Source organism: Haemorhous mexicanus, chromosome 1 (assembly GCF_027477595.1).
Source record: "Haemorhous mexicanus isolate bHaeMex1 chromosome 1, bHaeMex1.pri, whole genome shotgun sequence".
Lineage (NCBI taxonomy): Eukaryota > Metazoa > Chordata > Aves > Passeriformes > Fringillidae > Haemorhous > Haemorhous mexicanus.
Window position 1 is genome coordinate 53,820,974 of NC_082341.1, and position 15,780 is coordinate 53,836,753.

The window sequence follows — 15,780 nt, forward strand, 5'->3', positions numbered from 1 at the left end:
ACTGCCTTGCCTTTTATTTGGCAATATGAAATCAATGTTGGAGACAGACATGGCACTTGTCCATGCACAGCAAAAATGCTGACAAGAATTCTAATTTCTGCCTCTCCACACATGGATCTGGGTGTACGCAACTAAAGATCTTAGCAGAACAGGAGACAATGATGCCACTCACTCACAATCATTCATTCCACCCCACAGTCACTCTTATGCTTGAGTTGATCAACTTCATTCACTACTCTCATTTCTTTTGAGATGCAGTGTCAGCAAGCTCCTCTTATGGCCAAACAAGATTCTTTATTTCTTCTGGTGCAGAAACATCAGGAAGAAAGAGAGAAAAGGAGAGAAAAAGGGGCAGGGGGGAAGAAAAAAAGGAAAAAAGAGCAAGAAGGACTAGCTAGAGACCTTCCCTGCGTTCTGCAAGAAAAAAAATGAACCCAAACATGATTTCTGAAAGGCAAGCACATTAGTCTTCAACATCACCTCCACTGACCTTGTTTTATGGATCAAAGATGTTTCAAGCAGTGTTCACTACCAGCAGACTACAAATTTTTTCTCAGATAATCATATTTGTATGACTAATTGAAGACCCAACTCACAGGCCAAATTAATATTGTGAAGAAACTCTGAGATAAAAAAACCTACCGTTTTTTCAGAGATCTCCTTTACATATGAAAGTATAACAAGCTGGTCACAGAGAGGTGCAAGTCCACTGACGTAGAATTCAGTGTCAAATTGGAAAACTGAAATACAGGAAAGAAAAACTGATTCAAAAACATGAACGTGTATGAACTACTACCTAAGAAAAACTCACTGATTTTCAGAGACCATCAACCATATACAGCACCACTTCAGAGAACTGAAGACTCAACACATATAACAAACCCAGAGATTTCCCAGTTGGATCAGACAAAGATCTACATTTAACAGATTAAATTACATTACAGATTGCAAAAGGAAATGTTTATGCTCCAGGATATGTTAGAGATGAAACATTTGAAATGAAGGTGCAGTCTGATTTTCAGCAATCACATTGAAAAAGGAAGCAAAACAAAAATCAAACTCAATAAAACAAGCAATAAGTAGTACAACTTCATTGGTTTGCATATTCACAGCATGTTCATGAGGCCATAAAGAGAATCGCACCTGCTACATCTATTGGTATACAGGAAAACATGAAGATCATTATTTATTTATCATCACTTTAAACATCACAGAATAATTTACAGATACACTCATTACAAAGAAAACACAGTTCGTAGTATCTTTTCTTGTTCATAAAACTGAAAACATAATTTTCTGAAATTGGCCTTGAAACTGAGATAGTTACATGAGATTGTTTCAAGAAAGAGAAAGAAAAACAGAGTGCTGAACTGTATTTACAAAAACACTTAAGAAATGAGACCTCTGCCAGAAACAGCTCCTTGTTTTTATTCTGCTGGATTTACAACACACTTTTTGTAAGCTCCTCTCTCATGGGAACAAAAACAAGAATCACCCAAGTGCTTACATTAGCAAACCTTGTAACGATAAGCTTTTAAAAAAGCATCAGATACTTAATTATTTTCTCCCAAAACATGGTTTTAGAAGAATCTAAGCATAAGCAAGAAACAAAAAGTTTCCTTCCTTACTGTTTAGCATATTACACTACTAATATATATATATATATATATATATATATATATATATATATATATATTCACTAAAATTGTTTAGCAAGGCAAACAGAAAATATAGCATAATGGCATTAAAAATGAAGCTGATTTTCTTTAGCTAAGGTAATAAGAAGGAACAGGAGAAATAATTGTCCTCCCACAAAAGGAGAGAAAATACAATGAAACAGAGTATATATTTGACGCCTGTCTCTCTACAAATAACCAAGCACTGTTTTTCTTTTAATGACTGGTGACACTTTGGCAGCACTGAAGGACCACACTACAGCAGAAGGGTAGAGCACTCAATCCATTCACAGAGAAGAGGTTCACATGTGTAACCATGTACATAATTATCTTGTTCTAGCCTATAAAACTGACGAAATTACTTTGACTGTGTCACATGTTGCTCTCAGTGATGATTTTAAACAAATCAGTTCAAAACCAACTACATACCTTATTCTCAGTTTAAAATTTAGTATTCAGCATTTTAAAATAATATGGAAGGCAGGAGAAAAAACATGGAAAACAAAAAACAAGGTGAAATCCATAATACTATCAAAGAAGTGTAAATTCAGCTTTATAGAAGGGTTAGGAGAAAGCTCTCAAAGGCATGTAAAATACTGTGGTTTGTATTTGAAGAGGAAAACAGCAAGGTGAATTATCATTTATAATTATTATAGAAACAGCTTTAAAATCCATGTGTGTTTCTTTGTCTTATACTAGAATTTAAGTCCCCTTTGCCGGTGAAAATGCTTGTAATGCCCAATGTAATGGTGTATTTAAAATCAAGCAGAAGTACTGATCTGTGAAACATAAATAAACAAATAAAATTCACCACTTCAAGTTTTGTTTTTGAACAGAATATAGTTTCCTTGGTTTCACTATCAGCTTTCTCTTAGCTCATCTTTCTTAAGAGGAATTGTTGAAACACAATGCTCTACCTCTGCAGCTACAGCCTTGAACAAAGAAAAACTGGCATAGACAGTGCTTCTTGACCTAATAAAAACCTTTGATGCTGCTAATCAAAAAAGTCTTACTGAAAAAAGAAGATGGAAGTAACAGCTGCACAGAACAATAATAGGTTAAATTGACTTACTCTCTGGACACTGGGTTGTGATCAAGGAGGAAAAGAAATCCAACATAAAGGCAATGCAGAAATTAAATTAATTTGAAAAGGACCCAAAGTAATTAAAACAAATGTAGTATTGAAGTAAATGGAAATGACAGAGGTATGGCCATGTGTCATACATGTTTATGCCTGTCATAAGAGAAGATAAAAGATAGGCTGACAGTGGATCTACTCCATGTTCAGCATCTATGTACAGATGTCAAATAAATTACCTGGAAGCAAAATGAAGAAACCTGTAAATCTTTTTTGCTGCTCATTAAATGAAATGTATGAAATACACCAAAATACAGAAATGAAACTATATATGCTACAATATTTACCTAAACTGCATAAAGCTACTTTCTCTGAGATTTAAAGATCCACACATATGCAACACTGAAACTAAAAGGAGTCTATATTGTTTAGTCAAACCTCTAAAAGCAGCCCTGCTTTACCACAGCAGATTTTGAAGAGTAAGACTTTGGTTACAGTCAGAATGTTTTACCTCTGATTCCACCTAAAAGCACTAGTGGTGGAAATACCATCTTAAGAACTCTTAAAGGTATGGTGCACTGCGACCTATAACAATGAATACAAATTTTGCAGATGCTTTTAGTGAGCTAGGTAATTTATGCAAACCAAAACAGAATACAAAATGGCATGATTTGATTGGCTATTACCTTGTGCATGGAGTTGAATTTGACGAAAATATAACTTTCTTTTTTCCCCAACAGTATGTGAATTCAGTTCCAACTAGAGAACAAGAAAAGGCCCCACATAAGTATCACTTAAGCTACAAAGCCGATTTTCTGAAAAACATTTTTGCATTGATCCAAGAACATTTTGTTAACCAACAAGAAAAACATTCAGTCTTGAAGAATTTTGGGGCTTAGAAATTCTGAGGTTTGATGACAAAGAAGTCAAAATCTTGAAGAATTTTGACTCATTTTATGAAGCAATTTATAAATTATAGGTTTGGCTTGTGGCAAAACAGATGAAAAAAGTCTAAGCAGAATCAACTATAAGACTAGGTTTGGGTTTTTTCTTCTTTTTTTTTGGTTTCTAAGAGTATAGCAGACTTGCTTCAATGAAATGTTTGCATAAATCACCTTATGAAGTAAATTTCCTGATCATCACATTCATCAATTAAGCCTTACATTCCATCTACATGAAGGGAAATATGTCAGTACATTAGATCTGATTAATCTCACTTTACAAACAAGAAAATAAATATTCCCATGTATTCAGATTGAAATGTGCAATCTCAATGCATGATGCTAACTTGCCATGCAAGTGTGAAGCTACTCCCTTGTAAAACATACAGATGTGTTGTTACAAGCATAGCCTTGAAACATGTAATTTTTAAACCAGAAAACTGCATTGTGGGAAATTTGGTAGAATGCAAAGGGAGACAAGTATTCAAGAGACATTGCTGCTGGGCTGGTACCTGGAATTAAGCTGAGATTCCTCAGATAAAATCTGGATAAAAGTAAATTGAATAGAAATTTTCTAATCAACTTCAAGTCTTTTACATACTTCTGGTGTTAATCACTATTTTCTGCTATCATAAACAACCCGAGTGACTGAGGCAGAGATAAAAGTACTTCTCCATATAAGTATATAAAACCCTGACAAGGCCAAGGAAGACTAGATTACCTATTTTCCTTTGAAAAGGCATTATATTAACTGGGAAGTCTAATTAGTTATTTAGCAATGAGCCTTCTCATGGGTTCCAGTTGAGCAAGGGTTCCCTGTTCAGACCAGAAGCTGTGCAGCATTACAGCTTTTGTACATGCTTCAGGAGTAAACACAGAGGTCAAGCACTCTTTAAGAAGGATCACAATGGCATTTAGTCTACATTAAGCCTGTAATTCAATACCAATACTTTCTAATCAATACACTACTTCACAGCAGTTGCTGACAGAACTAAACTGATAGGATCTGCTCAGCTAACATATGTTTAAACCTGTAGAGAAACATTCACTTGGAGTTTATCTTTGACACTGAATGAAGACTCACAAAGGTAATGAACTGTAGCAAAAACAATAGCAAGATTACTGAAGAAAAGCACTACTAATATACTGAAAGATGTAAATTGAATTAGCAATGCCACATGGATCTCAGTGCATGAGAACTGTATAATTCACATATTTATAATCACAGCATTATCTTCTTTAAGACAAAACAGCTAGAACAGTTCAGTGGTGTAACTTTCAAACATTGTGGGGTTTAGCATCACAGCAAATACTGAAATTATTTACCACCTTAGAGTAAGTATAGCTAATTCTTGAGACAGAAACAGAAGATGAGGAGGTACTTTGTTAAACAGCATCCTATGCACCTAAATTGCAATGCAGGAAATACTGTTTCCTTATTCACTGGGCTACAAGGTAGTGAAAAAACATTTATTATTTACTAATGCCATCACAGCTTTCTATGATAACACCATGAAACTCAGGGGCCCTCAGAATGGCTTTAAAACAGCATAAACCTGAAACTGTTGATACATGACAGGAAACTGTTTTATCATAGACTACATCTGTATTACCCTGATGACCAAAGAAGAAACTATGAAGTTTCCTGCTCCACTTCTGGTTTTCTTTCCAGGTGAAAAATTGTAAAAGCAGGGAGAAAAAAAAAATTTAAAACACCACACCACTAAACATGACAAAAGTAATACTGTGTTAAGGGTTTCGCTTCTCGTAAGTCTATTGACAAGATCTTATGAGTCAAAATATCTGAAGGATACTCAATTGTCCTTGCATTAAAGGATTATATCCTTGCCTTGTATAAATTCTTTACTTTATGCAAGTATATCAATTTATACATTCACTTTGGATATTAGTGGACTTGCAAAAAAAACTATACTGTTTGCAGGTCTGATATAAGATCAGATTTTCTGGCTATACCTTTGAAAAGCAATGATGAAATAAAATTGAAATAGGTGTTATGGCATGACATACTGCAGTCAAGAAGATTTTCAGTGTTTTTATAGTTTCAGTGTGATCATATGAAGGACTATTAATTTATACTGAGACTTGAACAAACAATGTTTCTCTCTTTTCTGTCCCAATCCTCCTAAGTTCTAGAATGCCGTGGACGGCATTTAGCAAAGCAATTTCAGTGCTTTGACTTGAAACCAGAAAATAAAATCTCAAGCACATCATTAAGAGGTTGAGTAAGATAAAATACCAGTCCTCTAGACTACAGAGAAAACTGCAGGGCAGAAATTTCAAGATGAAAAAGTTACTTCCACACAAATCTTTATCTTTCATGTCTGCACCTAAATAGCCCAATGACAACTTTTTATGTTTTTTAATCAAGTTCCAATAGACAGTCACCTAAAACTAGCACCATCCATAGAAGCACATTATATCTGAAATAGAAGTTACCTCTGTTCACTTGTCAGTATGTGACCAAACCCATTTAATTATTTTCTAAAAGCTACTTACAGGTACAGAAAATATTATATATAAGATCTGAGGCTAAAACTCATGACCAAACTTTTCCTTGATAAAATTATTGCAAATATCCTAGAATTCTGCAGTTAAATAGTCTGTTTGCACTCTGTAATGCTAAACACCCAATAGCTTTCAGGTCTCAGTTAATTCTCAGGCGCACCACCAATCTCTCAGTATTCAGACTCCCTACAGAGTTTAACAAGTCTCCTAGCTGATTTTCAGAAGCCATTTTAGAACAGAACTTTCCTGAAATCAGAAAGCAGAGCATACGCACACATATGCCATACACCATTCCAAACTGACATGATTCAGGACCTTGTTTAAACACCCTATTTACAATCTCATACTACTACAGTCAAGGGAGCATCAAAGCCTACAAACTGTTGCTCACTCAGGTCTGCAGAGTCAGAGGGCTTGCTTATCTTCCCAGCACTATCTGTTCCTAGATACTTCTTTTCCCCAGCAGACACTTCTGGGGACAGTTGAGACTTTTTGTTTAGATCCCCACTTCCCTTCCAAGTTTTCTTTGAATTCCACTTTACTTTGTCAAGAACTTTTCCAATAATCCGTAATAATAAAAATTTTTTCACATAAGATTAGCTAGAAAAATAAGAAAGCAAATGAAAATATGAAATTCAGAAGCCAAGAAAGGAAACAAAAATAAATCAAAATCAATTTCCTAGCACTATACCAGAGATTTTTATGGGAAGAAAAAAAAGAGAAAAATGTTATGAGTAGTGTAGTCAAAGAACATGTAATCAAATAAAGTAGTATCAATTTTCTCTTTACTGCTACACTGACCATCAATCATTTAGCCAAGATGAAAACTCAAGTTCTCCAAAGGAATCTGTATGAAGGGAAAGTTAAGGTATCCACTGTTCACGTAAGTATCTCTGATATTACGTGATCACAGAACTTATGGTTCTCTAGAAAAAAAACCCTCACACCTAGGCAAGAGGGCATTATGACAACCTCAGCAACTAAAAATGAGGAGACATTTATGTTACAACTACATGTTGCCTCCAAAGCGTAACAGTTTTGTTCTGGCTAGAATGTACATGACTTTTAAAGCTTTTTGAAAAGGAGTGAATTCATACAACCATACCTATTTCCACATAGCGGTTTGGCAGGTCACGCATTTCACTGGCATGCCGTTCTTTTACTGAGCAAATCTAGAAAACAAGAGATTTGAATTGTTACAGTAAGGAAGCTGTAATTCCTAAAATGACACTAACTTTGCCTCAATAAGAAAAGCAATTTCCGGGAATTCTCTGACATGGATTTCTTTATTTTGAAAAACACAAGTTGTGAAACAGTAATGATGCATCAGTAAAGAAAACCACACAGAAAAGTGGTGGCTGTAGTTCACAGCCTTATAAATATGCTGGGAGAGAAGAGGACCACATAACATGCCCACTGTGGTTTCTTCACAGAAACATTTATTTATGAGTTTGATTTTTATGTCTTCTCACACTTTGTGTCTCATTACCTTTCAAGGTACCTGATTCTTATTCAGTAAGTTTGCTATTGCTCCTCCCAGTTCCAAGAGGGGAGTATGTATATACAAAGAAATGCAAATAACCAAATGTTGTAAAGCACAGGCAAATAGAAGGGGGAAGACAGATGCCAAACTTAGGACAAACCTCCTCATTTATAAAACTCTAAGCTTAACACTCCAAAAGCTTTTTACATGTCACCTACCTCACTCCACCCTCCCTTTCCATCTATTCCTATCAGGCACTTTTAATTTCCCACTGTGCAGTGATGCAGCAGTCTGTTATTATAAAACAGCTAACAGGCTTGTAACAAACTCATGTCATGTGCTGGTCTGAGCGAATGATGATCAGTCTGCACCACACAAGTTTGAAATGCCAGTTTCCTGCTGAAAGATAACAAAACCCTAAGCAGCCTGTCCTTCCACCCATCCTTTTTTTTCCCCCATAGTTGTCCAAAATCATGTGGCTGTTTTAGCAGCTTCAGCCTCCTCAGCCCCCAAACCAATCCCCTCCAAAAATACCTCATGGTAAGTTGCTCTTCCTTAATGCTAGTCCAAAGAAATGAATTCAACAGCACACTAAAAGCTTTCCAAAGGCAAAATCTCTCCAAGGAGTGAAATGTCCCTGAGGATTACATCCACTGCATGCTCTCACACAGAGATCTGTCTGACTGCTGGGTGTTTATCACTCCTCCCTCTCGTGAGGGTCAGTCCAATGACATTTCTAAGGCAGCAAGAGTTCTGAACACTGGTCAAACCAAATTCTATTTTTTTCGATTGTCTTTACTTTTCAGAAAAAATCCTCTCTTTGTCTGTTATACCAGCAAGCATTTATTACAAAGACAGGTAATTGTACCTTTACTGAATTTCCCCAGCCAATAATCAGAGTTAAATTATCCTTCCAGCAAAGGCTGCAGGGATACATATCTGGGCGAAGGCTTATGTCATCTCGAGGCACATTGGTAATTCTTTGCTTGGAGATCATGTCAAGTATCTTCACGCCCTGAAAGTTTAAAACCGAGAGAACTTTATTCAGTATGACAAACTCCTACTCACCATTTTGTATGCTAAGGCAGTCAGAGCAGTTTATGGCATAAATTTCAGAGCAGGGCTGAGTGTGCCACCAGAAAAAACTGTTGATACAAAAACCCATCTAACGCAGGAGGTGACAATCAGAGTCATTTAGACGTTTTAAATTCACATGCCAAATAAAAAGATATAATAAGTGAATGAGTGACAGACTGACAATTCCAGTCATGAACCAGGTTTGGCTTATCAGGCTGGTGCTACTCCTGGAGAAATAAAAAGAATCCCAGCTTTTTCACAACAGTCCCTGTAGAGACACAGAAATTTCCACCTTGGAAAAAGAAAAGCAACAGCTCATTAAGATAAACTAATTCAGTCTCAAGATATGCATTTCAACTCTTATATTAAAACAGAAAAGTGGGCATATTTAAAAAATGCTTGGGTTTTGATTTTTTTTACTCCCTCCTCAGGAAATCTCTTAAACTAATAGAACAAGAGGTTAAAAACCAGGAAGATTAAAGTCATTCAAGAGACAGAGGAAAAAAAGGACAATAATTAGATTTTTCTGTATCATTTAGAGAAGGTAAGCTATAGCCTTTCCAATAGCAAAATGGATCTTAATTTCATATTAAGTAATGACTTGTTCTTAGTAACTTAAAACATAAGTCTCTAAAATAAAATATTTTAGTAGGGACTTCTTTTCTGCTCATAGATCTTAGAGAGTGAGTCTTCAAATCACAGAAAAGGGGGATGGAAAAGACCATAAAAGGTCAGCAACCATGATGCCATGCCATGTTAGGATTTTCCTAGTGGCAAAACTGATTTAAAAGATTCCCCTGCCTATTTCTGTTCCCTGCACTGTGAGTTTTTATGTCCTCAGCTGTACAATTACACAGATACAACTGTTTCAAAGTCATGGTCTAAGCCAGGTTTTGCCTTTTTTTTTCAACCTCAAGGTAAGTGGCATGAGGGTGGGTGTAGGGATTTTTTTTCAGTGATCTTTGTCACTAAAGAATGTGAGCATGGAACATACTTCCACTAGCATCTCATCAGTTAGCAGACATTAAGGTTTCAAAAGCAACCAACCAAACCAATAAACAACAACTTACCAAAACATCTTCAATATACAGAGCCTAGATCTCTAGGTAACATAAACAATCTTATCCTTTGTGTTTTCTAAGCTCATCTGATAAAATTTTTAATCTTGCTTGAATTGCATTTCAATAAAGTTGCTTTTTATAAATCTTACTACTTCGTCTCCAAGAATAATTTTCAGTGACCCATACCACACCTTCTGTCTTTCTACATGGCAGCAAATCTTATATGGGATAGACCAGCTCCTGTTTCAAGTAGCTTTCAAACTAATAGTGTAGGATCTTCTTTGGTTATAAGTGTTGAGAGACAGTTGTTTAATACAATAAATTTTACATAACAGTAAGTTATCTAGAGTTATAATATTGTGCGATATAATATGTTGCTTGCTTAGGTTTACTTGCTTAGCATAAGTAGCTGGATTTTTTTTGAACTCGAGTGGTAAGCTCTGAACTTAGACCTAGATATGCTTTTGGCTGCTAATTAATTATTAATTAATTTTCTTCTTAGTAGCTGGTAAGTGCTGAGTTATGGATTTACTGTAAGAATAATGTTGATGACTCACTGATGTTTTAGTTGTTGCTATGTAACTTCCTATGCTCTGCCTATGAGCAGGTGTGCAAGAAGTGAGCAAGGAATCAAAAGGGCCCCTGTTGGCTCTTTGGAGCTGCCCACTGAAAAAGGACTCCAGTCCTTGAAGTTAAAGGGTGGGGTAGTGTGTATGTGATTCCTTGAATGGTGTGAGAATGCTTAAGCAGTGGCTTCTCCTCTAACAGGTATGCCATTTGCATCATGAACTGAAAGGCCTTCCACAGTCAACTTCCCATCACGAATGAGCTAAAACCTGTTCAAATGGGAGCCCAGCAGCCAAATGCCTCTAAGCATTTGTCTCTCAGATGCCTCAGTTTGTAAAACTTCCACTATTAGCAATGGAGGAAGAAGAAGAGGGAAGGAGAAGCAGAAAACATGGGTTACCTATGCATCGGAAAAGCAGAATTAGATCTTGCCAAAATATGACAACTAGGTAGCCATGCACACACAGTAAGAAGCAAGGCTATAAATATTTTCTCTGATTTCGGAAAAAAGACATGTAACACAAAACCTTACTAGAGAATGGAGTTTAAAAAGCTAAAGGGGAAGACAAAGGGCAATAACCAAATATATTAATCTTTTGGAGGGCAAGTGTCATTTCATTTTTCTTTGAAAGATAGGCCCTGACCATGGCTTTTTGTCTCTGACAGATGGCTCTCAATGTTTTATTAGTACTTTGTGTTCTGTTGTGGCACATCATCTCTAGGGATAGTTCTTGTCCTATCCATTCTAGCAGATACCTAGAATATGTATTTTAATTGTATGGATCTGAAAAGAACAAAACCTTCAAATATCCTAATGTTGTGTCAGTAAGCCCTCAGTGAAGCTTCCATTCTAATAGAGTTATTAAAGGGAAGCAAACAAAGGTCCACCTTTAAAAATTTCATATCAAACTGGCTTTGAAATATAAAAAAGAACAATGGCTTTAAAATATTTTAATAAATGCCTCTTTTTAGGATGGAAAAACAAAACAAAAAAAAAGCTAATGTTTCAGAAGTACTTTCAACACATTTTAAAAAATACTTTGGAATTTAGACATGATACACATTAAAAATATATCCTTCACTGCTGAGCTGCAAAACATAGAGCTTGACCCATCAATTAGATATACAGTGATAGGTGAAATGTAACACTCAGAATGAATGCAATGGTTTCCTTTAAAATTACACTTAGAACAAAAGGGGCCTATTTTCTTCTAAGTCTAACTTTCTTCTAGTGGCCTAACAAAATAAGAAATTATTACTGTATTTTTTATAAACTGCAACAATGAAAATGCATATGACAATGTCATTTCAGTACAAATTACAAAATCCAGACAGTTTTTTTTTTTCCAGTGGGTGGAAGGGAGTGGAGATGTTTTATTCTTTATTTATATAGAGAAGAATTACATAGGCATTCCTTCCCCAGTTTGCTTCAATAAATTGCACTAATCAAAATTCTAATTAATAATAGTGTACATTAGCAACCACCACAGTGGTATGTAGGGCTAATTTCCTAATTTCTTCAGAAGTGGCAATCATATTGGAGAACCCTGACTAACCAGCAGAAAACAACAGGTGTAATTTCCAGAAAGAAATTACATATAAAGCAGTATCCTTCAATGCCTTTTATACCAAATTTTACAAATTCAGTTTTTCAACTGAATATTCTGGCAATTAGCATTGAAAAATGTCAATAATCAGTGTAACACAGAGATCTTTTTGTGCATGTAATGGAGGTGAAAAATACTTACCATATTATTAGCCCAAGCAATTAAGTGCCCTCTCCATTTTATATTTCTTATATTTCCTTCCCCTTCATGTAAAATCGAAGGCTTCCATCTATTCATCCAACCTCTTTCATATAACAGCAACTATGAAGAAGGGCAACAATAAATATTTCTTTGACACAGTACTGTATGCAGACATTGAAGTTACTTTTTCTTCATTACCCCTTACTCTGCTGGATTTAAGAGCAATTAAAAATACACACCTATCACAAAACAAAAGCAAAAACAATCAAACATTTTGCTATAATATATTTACATCAAACATCTTGTATATTACAGAATTCCTGTTAAATTAAAAAAATATTAATAAGAAGGCCTTTCATAAAGTTTCTCCAAAGAACAGTTAGTATAATTATTTACCTTTTAAAGATAAAGAAATTAGGGCATTTCCGAACCTAAGTCTACAGCACTAGTGACAACACTTCAGAAAATTGTTAAAGAAACCAGGTCACCTCACTGATCTTGACATTCACCGATCTCGTTATAGGCTCCTTCCCTCAAAAAAAAAACCAAGCAAAGAAAATTAAAAGATCCCCAAGCCTGTGACCTTTTGCTTGGCTCCATGTGGAACTACACAGCCTTCCACAGGGGTCTAGAGATGCTGTGTTTTAGTCCCACAAGTGCAAACTGCACCATACCACAAGTGCTGCTGATTGTAAAACTTGTGTGACTGGTAATCTCAGGTTCTGCAACAAAGGAAGGTATTTTAGAATATCTAAAAGCATAAGAGATGTTATGGGATGCTTTTCAGCAGCAAATCAAAACCCAACTTCATGCAGAAAGTCTGCACAGAAAGACAGCCTATATCAGTTAGTTGAGGCCTCGTGCTAATAATGCCAAGGTTGCAGGTTCGATCCAGTTATGGGACATTCACTCAAGAGTTGGACTTGATGATCCTTGTGGGTCCCTTCCAAATCAGAACACTCTGATTGTGCGTATCTCAGTAAGTTATTTAATAGGATTACAGGGAATCGCTCTGAGAGAAGCAAACTGCAGCACTTGGAGGGATACCTAAGTATGAAGCTGACTCATCTACTAAGATCATACTCTAAGGTATCACTCCTGCAAACTTTTGCATGAGTATACCCACATACAAACATATGCACAACCTGAACCCGAGCTCACACCTCCCAATGGAAGGTGTGAAATAGCTGTCTGCAAGGATTTCTACCATGCTAAAACCCAAATGGAGTACTTTTCTTGTTAATATTTCCTAAGATCCAGCTGTACGCACTTTTTTACATGCGGTTTCCCGCCACTTGTATTTGGATAAACACATCAAGTGTTAAGACACTAGTTGTTTAAAATAAGATCTCTAAACAAAATACGAGATTTTAACAGCAATTATCGGACTGCCTGTCTCCTAAAGCCACCAGATGGCACCAGAAGACAAGTATTTTCTCCAAGAGTTTAAAGCAAGCACTAGGTAGGGTAGTCTATTGAGAAATTTTTGTGTGAATTGCATTGCAGACACCAAACTTTTAATTAAAGCAAAGTGATTTTGTGTCCTTCACATAGGTCACATGAAGCCCCAGCTTTTAGACAGTATAGGTTTTTTTCCCACATATGAAAAGGCTACTGAGTAACTCTCACAGAACATGTTATTTTACAGCTACCAGGGCAAGCCACCGAAAGCAGAGTAACATCTACACCCACAAGTCAGTTCTATAAGGAGGGATTTCCATTAGAAGACTGGTAGGTAGATGTTAAGCACAGGAGCAGCCCTCGGCCCAAATGAATGATCTCCACTCAGACACTAAAGATGCCATAAAAACAAAGTGCTGTTCTGATCCAGACTCAAAAATTACTTTTTTCCTAAGGAGAAGTTGGACAGAAGAAGAACTGCTGCTTGGATGCTTCCTTCAATACCATCCAATACAGACAGCAGCAAAATACATGGTATTTGCATTGAGACTTACTGGACAAAGCTCCAAAATCTGATGTGGATGATGTGAAAGGTTAAACCTAGCTGATGTTAATTATATTAATTGATTTTTTCCTGCTTGTGACTGAAATGTGATTTAAATTTATTTATTATACTCAAAATCCAGAGCAAACGTGGTATGACACTTTGCACCTTTTTGTTATTCATGGTTTGTGAACATCATGCTTTTTTATGACTCTGAGTAACAAAGTGCAAGGAAAAGTAAGTGATCTGAGAAAGTACTGGTGAAGAGAGAAGATAATTTGAAAAAATCCTGCTTCCATCTATGCTCAACCCTAAGAACACAAGTTTTCAGAGCAAGGCAGTAGAAGACAACAGGCTAGTATCAGCTAAAATACGGATGGAAATTGAATCAATGAAACACCCTATCATTCCCCTCTTCAGATCAGCAACTGAAATAGGTCAAAAACTGAGGCCAAAGGGCACTTCACACTGTGGCTTAAAAAAAAAGCAATCTCAAAACATGCTTAACTAAATTATCTCCAGTGCAATTATCTGCATGCTATTGATATACATACTGTGATTTATTTATTATTTCTTGGAGCGATGACACCTAGAAATTGAATTTGTGAACCCAGAACTTTCCTATGTGTTTTGGAACTGCTGTCTACTGAAAGCATCTCTCTCAAAAAGAACAGCCTAATTTCTTTCTTAGTCTTCCTTTCTGTCTCCACATTGAAATGTTGATCATAAAAGAAGGTAATTTAAAACTTCAAAAGACTTGTAAGCAGAAATCCATGGTTTCTGGAGGGGCTCTTCCTACCACTTCCCTCTCTTTTTGGTAGGAGAAAAATATTTTAAGACTTTATTTGCCATCAATCCTAAACCATGTTAGTCAGCATTCACAGCACTTGTATTTCAACAGCAGCCAAAATCCCACTTTCTTGGCTTCTCTGCAACAGAGCTTGCTTTCCCTGTTTTTCATTTGCTCTCATAAAACTTTCTAATCCTTTGTTACATACAATACAGTTGTGCTTAGAACACTCTTCCAGTGTATCCTGCAGGCACTTCAATTTGATAATACAGCTAAAATAAAATAACCTTTAGCATCAATGTCCCCACCCACATTCACAGCACATTGCAATCTTCTGTTAGCTCACTAATTATTTTACAAGTCAAGAACTGCTTATGATTGTCCACCAGATCAATAAGAAAAATTACACACTGAAATGTATGAGACAAGAGGATGGAGCAGGACACTTTTTGGTTTTAAAAAAAAGTTGGATTAGTGAATACATGAATACACATTTTTGGATTAGTAAACACATCTCTCCATATCTTCTATTAACCGGAGATTAATCTACACCAAAAAGAGCTCAACACTCTATTTTAGAATGCATTCAGGAAAGAGAATAGATGAGTGCTTGGACTTAATGGAGCCTGTCATGCAATTAGCATTAACACTAACTATATGCAATCCTGGTCTTAAACTATGTACAGGAATTCCCAGTCCTCTGAACAAAGAGGTGAATGATTGCAACTTTGGAAGTATCAACATGGTGAAGTAATTCAATTTAATTTATTCTCACTACCAATTACTAGCTTCAATATACTGAAATAAAAGACATCTGTTCTCACAGAAATTTCAAAGGAAGCACACTTTTAATGATGCCTAGCACCACTACTTTGTTTCAACACAATG

The 15,780-nt window shown here is 35.9% G+C and overlaps 1 protein-coding gene across 6 annotated transcripts in view; it reads right to left on the reverse strand.

The window, feature by feature from the left end:
- The window catches only part of VPS41 (VPS41 subunit of HOPS complex), a 111,762-nt gene that overhangs the window by 35,620 nt on the left and 60,362 nt on the right, over positions 1-15,780 (reverse strand). For all 6 annotated transcript variants that reach the window (XM_059849624.1, XM_059849615.1, XM_059849634.1 and 3 more), the window contains 4 exons: positions 12,158-12,277; positions 8,573-8,719; positions 7,327-7,393; positions 643-740 (listed from right to left, as the gene is read on the reverse strand). In XM_059849624.1, the coding sequence (XP_059705607.1) occupies positions 643-740; positions 7,327-7,393; positions 8,573-8,719; positions 12,158-12,277 (432 nt within the window). The remainder of the gene's footprint in view (positions 1-642; positions 741-7,326; positions 7,394-8,572; positions 8,720-12,157; positions 12,278-15,780) is intronic.